General features: G+C 31.8%; 1 protein-coding gene across 9 annotated transcripts; it reads left to right on the forward strand.

Annotated features, from left to right (window-relative positions):
* The first annotated feature begins 7,486 nt into the window (after nucleotides 1-7,486).
* LOC130817402 (octanoyltransferase LIP2, mitochondrial-like) lies at nucleotides 7,487-14,980 on the forward strand. 9 transcript variants are annotated; one of them, XM_057683085.1, is made up of 3 exons: nucleotides 7,487-7,903; nucleotides 9,870-11,772; nucleotides 13,799-14,980. In XM_057683085.1, the coding sequence occupies exon 3, from the start codon at nucleotides 13,804-13,806 to the stop codon at nucleotides 14,491-14,493; it is 690 nt and encodes a 229-aa protein (XP_057539068.1). In that variant the 5' UTR covers nucleotides 7,487-7,903; nucleotides 9,870-11,772; nucleotides 13,799-13,803; the 3' UTR covers nucleotides 14,494-14,980. The 9 variants fall into 9 exon arrangements, 8 of the variants coding, with proteins under 8 accessions (XP_057539068.1, XP_057539067.1, XP_057539070.1 ...); XM_057683084.1 differs by having other exon boundaries at nucleotides 9,904-11,772; XM_057683087.1 differs by having other exon boundaries at nucleotides 9,916-11,772.
* Nucleotides 14,981-16,999: the final 2,019 nt, after the last annotated feature.

Here is a 16,999-nt window from a genome sequence, read left to right on the forward strand (position 1 = left end):
GATAACCCTAGTAGACCTCTTCTACTTGAATCACAACAAATTGAAAGAAGAACAGGAATCGTATCAAGTATCAGAAATAAAACATATCGGTGGCTATACTAACTAAACAGAACAACATGTTCATCACCCTTATACTTGGATGACAACAAATATAAAAGCCTCCCTTGTATTTCATTTTTCATGATTTAATATATTTTAATAATTAACCGTGAGCACGCAAACATATAATCAAATATACATCATATACTTTATTTTATGATCATAATTTTTTCCAACTAATATATATCTCAAGAATATCCAATTTAATCGCATTTGGCAAATCACCATTTTAAATCAATTGATGACAACAGAAATCATAAATACTTTTATCCCAAATTCGACCGCTTTTAATTGTTATTAAAATAATAATATAAATTTCATCAAAATAATAATATTTTAAAGTAAACAAGTAACGAAAATAGGAGTAAATATAATATAATCTTTAGTAATAAATATTTAAGTATAACATTAAACAAAATCAACATCTCGTTTAAACACATTATCACCACTTAGCACCTAATACTAACGAGATAATCCTAATTGGAGGGTCATTGAAAATTACCTCGTAAAACGATCACATAATATAAATTTACGCTTCTATCAAACTTAGTTTACGAATTTGACGTCTAAAGTATAATTGCTATTTGTAATTTGTAAATAGCAAATATCTAAAAATTGAAAAATACCATAAACGAAAAGAATAAACTTATAATGTGGTCAAGAAAAAATGACCAACGAGAGAAAAAGATTTCGAAAGAAAAGGAGGAAGAATCTGACAATGGTATTATATATATTATTATTATTAGGCAAAATTATAAGAAGCTACCTAATCTATACCCCTTTTTAAAAAAACTACCTTATGTAAAGTTTTTTGAAAAAAACTACCCTATATAATACATTTCTTTGCAAAACACTACTTTATAACAGTTTTTAGCGTTTGACCGTTTAATTTAACACTTGACCGTCACGTAACAATCACGTGATTCTTTAAACCCATTTTTTTCTTCATTTCAGCGTGTTTCGATTCATTTCTTGCTCTTGTTCCATCGATGATTTCAAGTCCAGTAGCAATAGTAAACTCAAGTTGATGAACATTCAATGACACTATGCAAATCCCTTTTCTTTGTTTGTTTGAAATTGAATATACTCCATGAAAATTATAGAGAATTCAAAAATATAAGTGATTGCAGTGAAACAAAATGAAGTGAATTGACCAGCAGAGAATCCATAAATTTAAGGGGAGAGAAAAGGTGAAAGGTTAGATTTCGGAAGAAGACAACAACATTAAAATGGGTTTGTTTCTGTTTCCCAAATTCCATTAAAGAATCGAAAAACGCTAAAATGAAGAAGAAGATGGGTTTAAAGAATCACGTGATTGTCACGTGACGGTCAAGGGTTAAATTAAACGGTCAAACGCTAAAAACCGTTATAAGGTACTGTTTTGCAAAGAAATGTATTATATAAGGTAGTTTTTTGCAAAAAATTTTACATAAGATAGTTTAGGTAGTTTCTTATAATTTTGCCTTATTATTATTATTATTATTATTATTATTATTATTATTATTATTATTATTATTATTATTATGTGAGAGTGAGAATAGGAGGTTAGAAAAAACTTACGCTGTAACTTATAGGTTTTAATAATTTATATTATTTTATTTTATTTTTTATTTTTTTTATTTTTTATTTTTTCAAAATAGAAAATTAAAACTGCAATTTAGTTTTATTGGAAATCTTATTTGTAATATTAAATATATTTATTATTGTTATTATTTCTTTTTTGAAAGTATTTTGATATTACACCTCTCTAAAGGTATAATATTCCATTTAAATTAGAAAATTTAGTAAATTCAAGAGTGTTATTAATGTTGTATTAGAACAAGTTGAGTGCCATCATTTAAGGTGATTAGGATGATGTTAATTAATTGTTTTTATATTACTTTGGCTTGGGATTATTATATTTCTATATGTTATTTTCAGGAAATAAAGTTGTAAATTTTACAAATAAAAACTTTGCCGAAATTTGAACCAAATATGCAAGGTACACGTGGCTCAAGCATGACATTAGAGGAAGATAAGCATGAAGATGAAGCCAACCAAGGTCCACTAACACTCCAAGACAGCAGCACAGACAGCACATAAGGCAACCAAAACTGCCAACCCCAACCTGCTGACCAGCAGACCTTGCAGCCATCCCACAGAGCTAATCTGAGCATCCCAGGAGACACCAAGGGTAGAATTGAAATCTCTATACATGGGCTTACTGCCATGGTCCAAGATGCCTCTTGACAATCACAGAAGATGCCCAAGAAATGATGCTGAAGGTCGGGTGTTCAGCAGATAATACAACAGAGTGAATCAGCATTCTGTTTTCTGATTTTTGTTCTTAAAACGTGCACATGTTAGTCACGTGTTATTTTTTAGCCGTTATGTTTGTTTGGCTGTGTAAAAATTTGTCTTAACTAATTTTAGAAGGTCTCACAGCTCTATATATATAGGAGGCCTAATCCTTTGTAAACAGAGTTTTTCAGAATTTTCAGAAATAAACATCATTTTGTTTTTTCTTTCAAACATTGTTTGTTTGAGCCTCTGAGTGTTAGTCATACACTCATTCCTTTGAATTGTTAGTCATATAATTTCAAAGTTTATCTCGCATTCCACAAGGTAGTCAATCCTTGGGTCGCATAATCAATTACACGAAGGTGGTGAGTGAAGCCATTGGAAGGTAATCAGTCAGCCGGAAAATCAAGATTTGGTTTCTTGAAGCTGATTTTGTATCGAGTTTTGTGTGCTGGTCGTGTCTATTTCTTTCAAATACATATTCATCATCTTGGGGCAAATTAAGGTGTGCTATCCACCCCTTAATTTGGTGCAAATTTTTTCTTAAAATTTCATCCATTTGTTAGTGCTTGTGAGACTTTGAACCCTAATTTTACCCTAGTCTACTACGTTATACTTATTTATAAAATTCAATGACATATGTATAATGTATAATTATTAATATATATAACAATATCTTGTTAATATCAAACATCAAATAATATGTTAAAATGACATTCTCATATTGATTTGCCATATTAAATAATTCTTACCAAAACTAACATCAATTTATTCCTTTGATATATAAGTAAATATTACAATTAGATATGTTCTGTTAAATTTTCTTTGAAATATTATATTTTTGAATTTAGAAGCTAAATAAGATTTCCAAATAAAGTTTTTTAAAATATATATTTGAATTTTTTTATATTGAAGTATTTATCATTTAATAAAGTTTTTTCATTAAAATTTTAATTTTTAAAATATTTCATCAAGAAACAAAAAATAAATGATAATAAAAAATTATTTTGAGAATGACAAAGAATCATTATGATAAGTTGATAACGTTTTTGAAAGATTACCCAAATTCATCTTACAAAGTATAAGAATTTTAATTAATATTTAAATTAACGATCATATTTTTTTCATTAAAAGCAGTATATATTCTAAAATTTTCTATCTATTTTATAAGAAATATTATAATTTTAAAATAATAACAAGTAATTGCATCTATATTTAAAATTTATATTTATATATATTTTTATACAAACAACTTTGTGTATTGCACGAGTTTTTATATTAATATTATACTCTCTTCTATTCATCCTAAGTATCTCATTTTCTTATTTGGTTAAGTCATTCTAAATGTTTCATTTCTATTTTGGGTATGTTACCTTTACTAATTTACCCTTATTAAATTTAGCTTTTTCACACCTTTATACTTACTAACCCCACTTTACCTCTATAAAAATTTAAAAACACAAAAAAATTTTCTTTTATATGTGGTCTCATTTAACCACTTAAAAATAATGAAAAGTCAAATGCGACATTTTGGATTAATAGGAGGGAGTATATTAATAGTCTAGGGATACAAATATACAATTACTATGTAAAAAGTAAAAACCCTAGCTCATTTTGTTCTCCGCTTTGCAGCCCTTTTTTCCTTTTCTTACGTCACGACCCGGACCCACGGCTGCCAACCTCTAGAGCCCTCATAGTTAAAACAAATTCATTTGCATAATTCTGGTCTAAAGACTTTTTTCTAACACCTCCACTAACCCATTGTCATTTGATTGTTCCTGGCTCCATTAAAACCCTCACGGGTAGGGCTGAAAAAAAAAATCGACCCGCTTTACTTAATCCGTCGACTCGCTTGACCCGCATCTTGAATGGTAGGTCATAAAAAGTATAAACCCAGCTCCTCTTAATCAGGTTGGGTCATGAACCACAAAATAATTTTAACCGAGTGGCTGTTGACCCATTTATCGGTTTATTTCGTTTATTGGAGAGGAAATTTTTTTTAAAAGTGTTCACTGCTTGCGATATCAAAATTGCAACAGAATGTTTATTATTGTTGAATTTGGTATGACTTTTGCTTAATAGACCAACCATTAATATGCTTAATTTGTGTTTGAGGGTGAATTATTATTAAGATGATAAAATGAGATTTAAAAATAAATAATAATTTAAAATTTAATAAAAGATGGATTATGTGGTATTAAAAAATAAAAATTACAAGTGTTTCTTAATGTATTTTAGACGAGCAAATAAGAATCATACGAAAAATAGACGTAGAGGTTTTATGGAAGCCGATATCCAGGTACCCGTGTCCCAACCCAATTAATCCGAAATTCCGAATAATCAAATATCGAATACTCGGATTAATCGGGTCAGAAAACAGACCGTTAAATTAGTTACCCGACTAATCGAGTTCCGGCTTTTTCGGGTACCCGGTTGTAAACACCCATACTCACGGATCATGACACCAATATAATATATTTTCCATTAAATTTTCTCTTTATTTTTATTATTTTTCTTTCTTGCAGAACAATTGCATAATCTGTTCTAATGAAAAACACAAATGCTCTTTTTAAATGTTAAACTTGCCAAAGGCTTTTGACTTTTCCTTCATAAAATCAACCTAGACATATTTAGAAAATTATCTATAAGGATGATCATATATCGTAGGCCACTTATAGAATGTCGCTTGATCGGCCTCAGTTACATCTGAATGAGCAAGTTCCAAAGGTGCCCAGACCGAAACTTTGACTATTCGTCGGGCAATTGGTTTACTTTACTATATCAACATTTGACTTACTATATCTTCCTTGACATCCAATTCAGAAACTTAAGCATGGATTTCTTCATCAACACCTTGAGCTTGGTATAGCTCACGTGACCCAAGCGTGCATGCCACAAGCTACTCGTCAATAATAGAGTTAAATTATTCTCTATATTTTGAGACACATTTACCTCTTGAGGTCTAAAAACTTCATATTTCTAAATGTTGTCTTTTGTGATACTAATGTTAATTTCTTTGTCATACTTGAAAAAAACAGGCATTATTCAAATGAACTTGCTTGTTGCTGAATCAAAGAGTTGCCACCATCTTGCCAATGTGGATGATTTGTAATTCTGAGTTGTTTGCCGTAATAACAACTTGACCAAACTTATACTCAAAAATACTCACAAAAACACAAACCATGTGACTCGAACAACCAAACTCGATGATCTAATAATCCTTGTAATGGATCATCTTATATGTGATACCTTTGATTAAGCTTTAAAAAGGATTGATAGACTACTCATATCAACAAGGTGCATCTTCTATTCTAGGAGCCCATTTGCTAAGAACTCTACAGTTAAGTGTGCTTGGTGGGGAACAATGTTAGGATGGGTGACCTCCCAAGAAGTTTTCCAGGGTGTGTATGGGTGAGGCCAAAGTGCGCTGAAAGGACTTGTGTTGGTCTATGGGGTCCTTCTACAGTCTCCATGGGTAGTCACCGGCGGTCCAACGAGTTGGAGTGTTACAAATGGTATTAGAGAAATCCTACCGCCGTGATTGATTATGTGTTCAATGCACCTAGCAGGGAAAAAGGTCCCGAAACTACAGTCCAAGGATGATGTTGTATTCCTAAGTGGGGGGTGAGTGTGATACGCCGAATTGAGCTTTAAAAAGGATTGATAGACTACTTATATCAACAAGGTGCATCTTCTTTTCTAGAAAGCCCATTTGCTAAGAACTCCACAGTTACGCGTGCTTGGTGTGGAGCAATTTTAGATGGGTGATCTCCTGGGAAGCTTTTTGGGTGCGCACGAGTTAGGCCAAAGGGCGTTGAAAAGACTTATGTTGGTTTGTGGTGCCAGTCTACAGTTTCCATGAGACATGGGTGGACATCGACGGTCCAAGGGACCGGGATGTTACATTATTATTAGTGGTGGAAAGTGCAGGTTCTTTTGGCTCGGTATCGCAAGCTAAGTTGACACAGTCTCATGTCAAAAGGCTGGTGAAATAACCCAAAAATTAGCCGCTTAATTAATTGTAATTAATTAAGTGTATCCGAGATTAGTATTTCTTAAGCGTGATATTTTATTAGTACTTAGTAAAATATTTTAATACATTTGGGTTATTAAATTTTAAGTATGTTATTTTATTGAGACACAAAATAATATTTTATTATTCAAGGATATCAATCGTATTAAATTTGAGACAAAAATAAGTTATACGCTAGGTTGCATTAAAACGGACACGGACACGACACGGATACGGGAAAACGCCAACTTAAAAATGGCGGACACGGGGACACGAAAATAGTAATATAATAAATGTATCATATTAAAGATAATTTTACAATCTTTCATTTAATATATGTAAATAAAGTCTAAAATAATATCAAATGATCAGAAAAATAGTATAAAATACCCTTTATCTTAATTTGAAAAGGAGAATAAAATAAAATTAAAAATAGAAAGTTGGTGAATTTATAACACCATTGAAGAAAGAGCTTAACTCATTTCCTTCTCAGCTTTCTCTCTCTTCAAAACTACATCAAAAAAAAAAGAAAAAGTTTCAACCTTTCAGTGATTTTTTCACTTCAATGGCAGATTTTACAGCTATTCATTTCCTCCAACAATGAAGATCACTCCAGACACCGACCTTTCTTCTTTACTTTCCTCCAAAAAAAATCCACCTCCACAACTCCATAAAAACCCAGATCTTCCCCAAAAAACCCTGTAAACCTACCCGGAATAGCCTTCGGGTTTCCAAAAAGTCCGGCCCGCCTACCCCACTACTACATGCTGAAGTTCTGAAGTTCTGATTTTAATTTTTTATTTTAATTTATTTATTTTTTTTTAAAAAAAACGTGTCCTTGACCCTTGCCGTGTCCCTTTCGTGTCCTTGCCGTGTCCGCGTGTCCAAAAAAATATTAAAATATTGGACACTTCATTTGGCGTGTCGGACACGGATTTTCGCGTGTCTGTGTCCGACACGCGACACGCAGATTCAGTGGCGTGTCCGTATATCACAGGTTATACGATGAAAAGAAGGTAAAAAGTAGGTGTGTCATGGTTAAACACGTAAACGTATGAGGTGTCAAACCTTTAACAATATCAGGTTACTCATCATCCTTCATTTATTTATAAAAATATAGAAAATAAAACCAGACTCAAAATTGAGCTCCCCTTCTCCCTCAAACTTCAACACCATTATCAATCATCACTACCACCATCGTGCCTCCACATACGCTGCCACTGCTGCGCCACCTTTGCCGCCACTTTAGTCACCACCTTCTTACTTCTTTCTTTTTGGTAAAGTTCCATGTCTTGTTATTGATATTAAAGTTAGGGTTTTATCAATTTGGGGTTTTTAACTTGAATCTCAATTGGGTTTATAGAATCAAGTAAGGGTTTCTAATTTGGGGAAAAATTAGTGATTTGAAGTTCCATTGGGAGATAATAAAGTTGATCATTGAAGAGGTGATTCATCCATTGTTTTCTAAAAGCTCATATATCAAGTTTTAATGGAGATTTGCTCATAAAATAGGTAAGACACAATTAGTAAAGCTTTTAAAGTTTGATTTTGAGTAATTGATTTTATATATCAAATTCATTTGATTTATGACTATGACTTTGATTCAATATAATGTTTATTGTTGAAAATCTGTTTATTATGCTTTGAGTTTGTGATGACTAAGTTATTGTCAAGATTATTGAGTTTAAACTTCATGTTGAACTTGGGTATTATGATCTTGTTTTTGGGTTTTAGTTTGAGTATCAATTAGATTTATTTAGGTAATTTTGATTATGATATCAAGTTAGGTTTCTAGTATCAAATTGAGTTCTTATCAAGTTTTGGGTTCTTGTTTAACGTTGATTAGTAATGGTTATTTGGGTTAATTTTTACATCAATTGGGTAATTAATTCAAGTATTAAAGTTGTATTCATTTGGGTTCTCTTTGAGTTCTAGCTCATGTGGTAGTGTTTGATTAATGGTTACCATTTGGGGTTTTGATTCATCTTCAAAGTTTAAAAACAAAGTTCATTTATAGTGCTTAAAAATTCAGGTTCTGTCCTCTTTGTTATCGACTGATTTCAAGCATCTTCTGGCCATTTTTGGGTTTTGGTGTCTTCATAAGATTTGTAGAGTTCTGAGTCGCGATCGTGTAGGTATTTGAATAGCCCCCAAATGAGTTCGTAGGATAGAGTTATGACCAAAATACTAACACTGTCATGAAAATCGAGAATAATCAATCATGAGATTAATTGTTCAAATTGAGATTTCAATTGGGTATTTCTTTAATCAAGTATTTAAGATTATTTTATGTTTCTTTATTGGGTAATTTTATCTTTCTCGAGCCAGAGGACTCCTTTGGTCACGCTCTTCTTTATGGGTATGAGTTGTCGCCATCCATCCCCAGACCCTGTCCATAGTTTTTCTATGAGCGGGATACACTAGGTAGGATGATGATGATGATATTGGGTAATTATGAATAGTATAAGTTTGTTGAGTATTATTGACGGTAATGAAAAAGGGAGTTTGGATTGTTATCTTTTGGCGTTATAAGTTGATGTACACAAGGTGTATGTTCAAATGAATCGATGAAGTTCTTTGGTTTTCTAAGTTGATTTTTGGTTGAAGAATTTATTCATAAAGGTAACCTACAAGCAAACTACTTTCTTTTATATTTAATTTACGTATTTTGACGTTCAAGTTATGTTTTATAAGGTGTGGTATAGCTGCTGCTTTTATTTGAGTAAAATTGTATAATTTTTGGTGTTCGAAATTTTGGATTTTGACTTCATTTGACCTTGCTTGTAGTCCTTGATCAAAACTATGAAAATGAACTTTTCAATATTTTACTATGAAAATGAGTTATAATTATTGATTTTAAAGAAAAATCAAGTGATTTATTGATTCGTTTTATATTAAAATGTTCGACATTGAAAAATGTCCGTTTTTGGGAATTGGCATTGGATATTTATATCCGGATTACTGTGAAATCCTATAGCTTGATAATAGGTAATGGTTATTCGGATCGGTCTCGAGCCCCCGATCCCGTTTCGTTCTTGTAAGAACCATATTTTCAGTGATGAGATCACTCGTGTTCTCAGGATTTAGATCAAGCCTACTTCCTGACGGCCCATATATTCCCACGTTTTAAACTGTTGTTACATTATTGTTTTTAATGAGTTTTGAATAAATATGTTTGGTATATAAAGTTTTGTTTGTTTCGCAATGAAAGCATATGTTTCATTTGCCGTATTGTTTCACTATTGACTTATAAAGTAATAACCGTATTTTGATTTCGCTATTAACTTGTAAAGTTTTAGCCGTATTTTGATTCGTTATGAACTAAAGGTTCATAGTCGTGTTTATGTTGATACCAAATGGTGTTTTTAAAAGAGTTGGATTTACCAATTGAGCAAAGAATTTGATTGGAAATTTTGTTAATGACTTGTATATAAGTGTGATAGTTTGTCGGATTACTCAACAATTCAATTGTTGACAGTCTTTGATGGGGCCTTCCCTTATGGGTGGGATAGATCCATTTTCAGGTTAGCTCTGATGTGGAGACGATGCCTACTTGTATTGTGTGTTATGTGCGAGGCGAGGACTTCTTTTTGAAATACAAATGTAAATTAGATATTTGTAAATTAAATTGTAATATTTTATAATGTTTTGTAAATAATATTCACTTAATTATGTAAAAAGTTTTTAATACTCTGATATTGGTTTGCTGCGGCTATCGAGCCACAAGTTAGATTCAGCCCAGACACTATAAGTCTTCCGCTATGCTTTGTAGACAATATTATTATATTGTTTACGTTGGTTTTGGCTGTTTCAACTGGTCTTCACTTCTAGTAAAATCTTTTGAACCATAATCTTTGATTGTGTAGGATGCTTGAAAATCCAACACCTTTTCCCTTTGGATTTCGTACTCTGTTGATGTTGTTCTACTGATTTTGACCAGCATTCTCGAGCATTGAGTCTCTTCTTACAATTGTAGCATTCTTGAGCTCCTCTTGATAGAAGCTCCTCTTAATTGTCCTTTTTGGAGTCTCCTAACATTTTGCTTTGTGTTTCTAGGTTGATTACTTGAATCACGAGTCTTCTCACTGTCTTATTTGGCATTTTGTTACCAAACAAAGTTGTATCTTCATCCTTAACAAAAAAAATCCAAACCTCTGATTATTAAGAGCCTCCTAGTTGGCTAACACATTTTCAAACTCAATTTAGGGTCAATTGTGTAGCCTAACCTCGAATTACTGTGACAAGACTATTTAAGCTCGGCTTCAAGCTACGAGCAATGATCCTTCTCATCCTTGTGTTTGCGATTGAGTTCTTAGGGTCCAACTTTGTAATTTTCTCACATAAAAAAATGAAACTCATGTTTTGTTCGGTGTTACTAACTGCGAACAACACGTTTTTCAATTTTTTTGTCTCATCTAACGTTAATAACTGCGAACAAACAATTTTGACCAATTTTTTTGTTCGCAGCGAACATATCTGGCCTTAGGCTCGGACATGAAGATGCTTATTTTTGAAATTAAATTTACTTGAAACTTATTTTTTTTTATTTCTTTTGTTAAAATTACTTAATTGTTTCAAATTTTCCCAATCTGATAAGTTTTTTTGTTTGATCCGTCCCATAGAACAATTGAACAAAGGGAGTTGGACACTTATAATGTTAACTTTTTTTTTAATAATTTTTTATAACCTTTTTTCCTTGAAATGAAAAGGAAAATTTTATATGGTAATTCTAAATTTTTTACTTTTTTACGTGAAAGATAAATATTTTTTTAAATCTATAGTGTGACCGTGATCATTCAACTTTTCCACGTATTATAAAAAAGAGATTTTTTTTAATTTCACGCTATTTTTACCCAAGTTAATTATTTTTTAAAGAAATAAACGTAAACATCACCCTAATTGACCACATATTTTAAAATCTACTCAAAATAAATAATTAATTTATTACTTATAAAATGTGAGTAACATTTTAACACTAATAACATTTGCTCAAATGAATAGTGTTTTCTATTTTAGCTGAGATCGAGCCACAATATTGTTTCAATTTTTCCTTTGCTCTAGTTTTTCCTTTCCTTTTTCACTTTTTCCTGGCTCACCTTCCTAATTTTCCCTTTCTCCCTCATCACTTTCCCTTCATCCATTTCCCTCATTTTTGGTTCCATTTTCGTTCAATTGCTGAGTTGTTGATTTTGTTCTATTTTCGTTGTTCTTGAGTTGTTAATTTCTTTAATCTACTAGAAAATCTACAAGCATCCCATGTTTGTTCAATTTTCGTTCCATTTCTTCAATTCCTTAATCTACAAGAATCCCAGTTCAGATCCTTTTTCTGTTAATTTTCGTTCATTTACAGAGTTTGGGTTTAATCCATTTCTGCTAAAACGGTTCGTCTTTTAATGTCTTTTCATTTTGATGTTTCAACTTTCTATAATTTGATCTAATTTTAATGGATTTTTGTTTTTGCGTCTGGTAGATGAATGTTTTCTTTATTTTGATATTTCTCAGGTATTTTTGTTTTTATATTTTGGATTAATTGGGATATTTGTTGGTTGATCTGATGAAAATTTTGAGCTTTTTGAAATTTTATATAGATATGACATTTGACACATCTAATTTTCGGCTTTCTCTTTCTAATATAACCAAAAAATTTACATTTTATCAAACATATATTCCCTCCGTTACTCCTTAGTTGTCCACTTTACATTTAAAGCAAATTTTGAATCCGTATATCTCTTAAAACGCCTTATTGAAAATAGTATATGTTATGTATAAAAATACTTTTGCATAATTTAACAAGATTTCACATAAATATAATTTGTTTTAATATATATTTTAAAAATTAAAGTTAAAATTTTCTCTACTACAAATAAAAAGAAACTAAAAATTAGAAAATTTAAAAACTCAAAATCACCCCTAAATTTTAATAAAAGTTTTATAAAATACCAAAAAACTCAAGATCATCTATCACCACATTAAATTTTCCAATAAAAAATTACTCTGGTAGATGAAACATATCCTAAAAAATAAAAAGTAACTGTAAACCCCAATACTCGTTAATTACCGCCATGCCACACAATCAATAAATTATCTTTCCTAAATCCTACGTTCCCCATAAATTACTAGCAGCTGCTATTCTGATATCTCTTCCTCTCGCATTGAAATTGTGCCGTGGGGTTAGTCATTTAAATTTGAGGTTTTTCCATCATTTTAGTTCATCTTGTTTTATATTGAATTCATTGGTTAACTTTTGAAATCATATTATTTTGTGGGAATTAAAATGTGCTCTAATGACTTATAGACTAGATTGTATGGTTTATTGAAATCTTTGGTTACTGAATTGTTGTTTAAAGTTGGAGGTCGGATCACTGAATTCAGGTTAGTTTTCGAATAGGTTCAAAATTGAAATTGGCTTTTGTGCGCACATTGATTGTTACAATATTGTAAATCCATTTTGAAGTCGGGTTAAAGTCTGATTCAGTTACAAAGTTCAGGTAAATGTCGAATCATTAAGTCTGTTTAAACATGTCTATCTGTATTATTGTTCATTGTTGATGGTCGCCGTTGTTTAGACTATGGTTTGTTGTGTCGCCAATGACTTTATAAGGTTTGTAGTTGCTGTTGTTAGGAGTTAAGTGAATGTGGATATATCTTATGAGTATTAAAGAGCACACACAGTAGAAACTCTATTATGATAGAATAGGATAAGAGATGATAAAAGAGATCAAGAAAGAATGTGTGTGTTGAGTATAATGTGAGAATGTAGGTTTTATATGATTAAATTTTGTAAGCTTGTGTGGTGGAGGTTGATTTTTGGATGAATTCTAAATGATGTGCAAACTCTTATTTTTAGGAGTGAGATGTTTGTTAAATGTATAACAGGAAAATCGAGATTGTTCTTGAGGCAAGCCACAAATAAATCAAAATTTAGCTAGCCTTCGAAAATTAGAGCACTGGTTTTGAGGGCCATACAGGTTGGGCCACATATCTTAGTTGTCTTATGATCCTAGGAGATACCTTGTGTTGTTAGAATTTAGAATGTGGCTTTACAGCTGGGGAACGCTTGTTTTGCAGCTATCTACTTCTTCCTACTCTGATCAAATGTTCAATATGTTTTTTAGCACTATTCACCAATCACTCGTAGTCTGTATTTTATCCTCAATTTTATATGTTTAAACATAGTCAAGTGAGATCTTTGATTCATCTCAAATGTAAAGTTTAATAATATCAACTTTAATAATTTTTAGCAAAGCATAGTTAGAGATATTGGATTGGAATATTGATTCGGCAAGTTTGCAAAATCAGATGGGATTTCTAATTAAATTATGAGGGAGTGTTTGTTTAGCTGCTGTTGGATTAGGACTATATGCAGATGGTTTACAGACTTGAAGTTGATTATCTACTATTTCGTAGGGAGGATGGGAGCTCGCCGGTGTCTTGAAGTTTGGAAGATGGGCACTGTTAGCTACTTAAACGCACTCAAACTCCAGGAGAAGTTGGTATCCGATAGAAAAGGTCAAAAGATAAAAGACACTCTTCTTTCTTTGCAACATCCTCCAACTTATACTCTAGGAAAACGTAAAACGGCTCACAATTTGCTAGTTCCTGAGACTGAGCTGAAAAATATGGGAGCTGAACTTCACTACACCCAAAGGGGAGGGGACATTACATATCATGGTCCACATCAAGCCATATTGTATCCCATCGTATCTCTTCGTGATATTGGAGTTGGCGCTCGAAATTATGTGGAAAAACTTGAACAAACAATGATTGAACTTGCATCTATTTATGGAGTCCAAGCCCGCCCTGGAGAAAAAGGTGAAACCGGGGTATGGGTTGAAGATAGAAAGATCGGTGCTATTGGTGTTCATATTCAATCTGGGATTACATCTCATGGTTTGGCTTTTAACATTGATCCTGATATGAACTACTTTACGCATATCGTCCCTTGTGGGATTTCAGATAAAGCGGTCACGTCTTTGAAAAGGGAAACAGTTTTGGAACTTCCTACTGAAGATGTGATTCAGGATCAGCTAATAGATTGTTTTGCTAAACAGTTTGGATTTAGTCTTGTTTTGTTAGACAACACTGAAAGCAATGTTCAATAAGTTGTGTATTTTCCCATTATATTGATTGTGAAATTCACCTATGCATCAACCTGTCTCGGCAGTGGCGGATCCAGAAAAAACGAGTGATGTCAATTTAAGTAAAACACGCTTATTGGGTTTTGATCCCTGGTCACTTGTGGAAACTGGAGTCTGGAAGACAATACACTAACCAACTTATCTAGGGTATATATAACATTTGATTTTATTTTGGATTTTAATGATGTCAACTGATCTCAGTGACATCACGCTAAATCCGCCACTGTGTTTTGGACTCTTGATAATTTGATATGTAGAGCACTACGCTTTTGAAGTGATGACCGCCCTAAAAAATGATCCGTAAGGGTGTAGAAACCGAAAAGGAAAGAGGAAACGACTTTGCTGTTCTGTTCCTAGAAATATAACATTGTGCTTATATATTTGAAGGGATTCTTGGTTTACTGTAAGAGCTACATTAATATCAGCTATTGTATGAATGCTGGTTTTGACAGATCAGAAGTGTTGGGACTGACAAGAGTTTCATTGTAAGTGTTAAATTAGGCTGGACTTATTGTGAATGCCAGCATATTAACGGGAGGACACAAGTGTACACACTTCATAAGCCAAGGAGATATTTACCATCCCAAAACCATATGGTTTTTTTTTTTTTTTTTTTTTTTTTTTTTTCATATGGTTTGGGGATGATATATATCTCCTTGGCTTATGAAGTGTGTGCACTTGTGTCCCCCCATTAATATGCTGGCATTCACTATAAGTCCAGCCTAATTTAACAGTAAGTTCACTTATATTTGGATGTTAACTTCATATTCTACCTTCTTTTATGTTGTTCGAGTGAAATTTCAGTTTCTTTGGGACTAATAATGTTGTTCGAGTGAAATTTCAGTTTCTTTGGGACTAATAATAGGAAGATGTAATCCTAAAGGTATCACCTTTGGGTGGTTATCTTTCAAAGGTCTTTTATGTATCTTTAAAGATCTGAATTCTAACCTTTGCTCGACCTTTTCTTCTTGAGATGGGACCTTTCATTTATCCTTTAAAAATCCGATTTTTGCATGACTTTTTCCTACTAAGGTCTAAATGACCTCATACCTGTTAAACATGTTACCGATTTCCCTGCACCACTCTCACCCCTTTTCGTCACCATTCGAAACACTGACCCCAGCACCACCAAAAAACAGTCATGCAAAGGTCTGATCATTAAAGGATATGTTGAGTTATGATTGATTTTGATGATAATAAACAAATGATGATTATCAAATTAATATGTGTGTTAAGATGTGTATGAACAAGTTATCGGTTATGAATATAAAAGTTCCCAAGAACATCAATAACTTAAAGACTTATTTTAAAGCATACAACAAAATAAATAAACAGTTTGTTTTTAAGAGAACGTACAGGAAAGATATTCGATCCGGAGTAGGATCGTTGATGAGAGTACGTAAAGACTTGGTCAAAGAAGTTGTGATAATATGTGATCCAGAAAAGCTCAAATATGTTGAGGATGTTAAAGGGTAGACAGGAGGTCTACTGTTCTCGGCAAATAGTCTGCTGTTTTTGTGTTGATAAGTCAGAGACTGAGAAATTCTGAGTTGAAGCCAATCACCAGAGACATGAAGATTCAAGTATGAGTGTACTAGGCTTCATGTAAGTATGATGAAACATAGAATATGTTAATATACGTGAAGGAACAAGAGTCTGTCTCAGAACAAGTCAGTGTAGGAATGAGTCAGTTTAGGAACAGGTCACTGTTCCTATTAGAACGAGTATAAGTCAGTTTATGAATACTCTAATGAATATATGTCCAACAGATCTACGTAAAACACAATAAGGTAGAAAATGATGAAAATCAGTAATTTAATAGTTTATTTATTATTAAAATGATTTTTTTAATAAGAAAAAAAGATAAAATTTGCTATAAATAGGCCACGTTTTATTAAGAGGTTTTTTTATTTGAAATAATCAATTCCTTTAGAAAAATCGTCCCTTAAAAAGTGGAGTTACTCCATGTTTTACTAAGAGGTTTTTCTTTGAAATAATCAACTCCTTTAGTAAAATAATTACTTAAAAAGTGGAGTGAAAATAGGAGAGTTTTACTCTACTAGAGAAAACGCGTGTGACTTGTTTAATGGAGATATTTTAATTTTAGTTTGCTATATTTTAGAAGAAAATATCTCATCTTTTTAATAGTTATTTTATCTAATTGTTTTATAAGAAAAAATATATTTTTTCAAATATGATTTTATTAAATATTTTTATGGGATTGTTTGAAAAGAATTTATATAAAGCAAAATTATATTTTACGGCAAAAATATTTCTTATAAAACAAAATTATATCTTACGTAAATTAAAAAGCTGTTATTGGAAAAGTAAAAGTCATAAACACCACCCTTAGATTTAGGAAGATGGGTGCTAAGGGGAATTAATTAACCACATTATATTTCCACTTTCCTAAATATAAGGGTCATAGAGGTTATATAACTAATGAGAAGTAGTAAGAATTTAACTTGCC

This window comes from Amaranthus tricolor, chromosome 7 (assembly GCF_026212465.1).
Source record: "Amaranthus tricolor cultivar Red isolate AtriRed21 chromosome 7, ASM2621246v1, whole genome shotgun sequence".
Taxonomy (NCBI): Eukaryota; Viridiplantae; Streptophyta; class Magnoliopsida; order Caryophyllales; family Amaranthaceae; genus Amaranthus; species Amaranthus tricolor.

Excerpts from the sequence above, each read along its gene's own strand:
- LOC130817402 (XM_057683085.1), top strand. The coding sequence starts at position 13,804 with ATGGGAGCTCGCCGGTGTCTTGAAGTTTGGAAGATGGGCACTGTTAGC.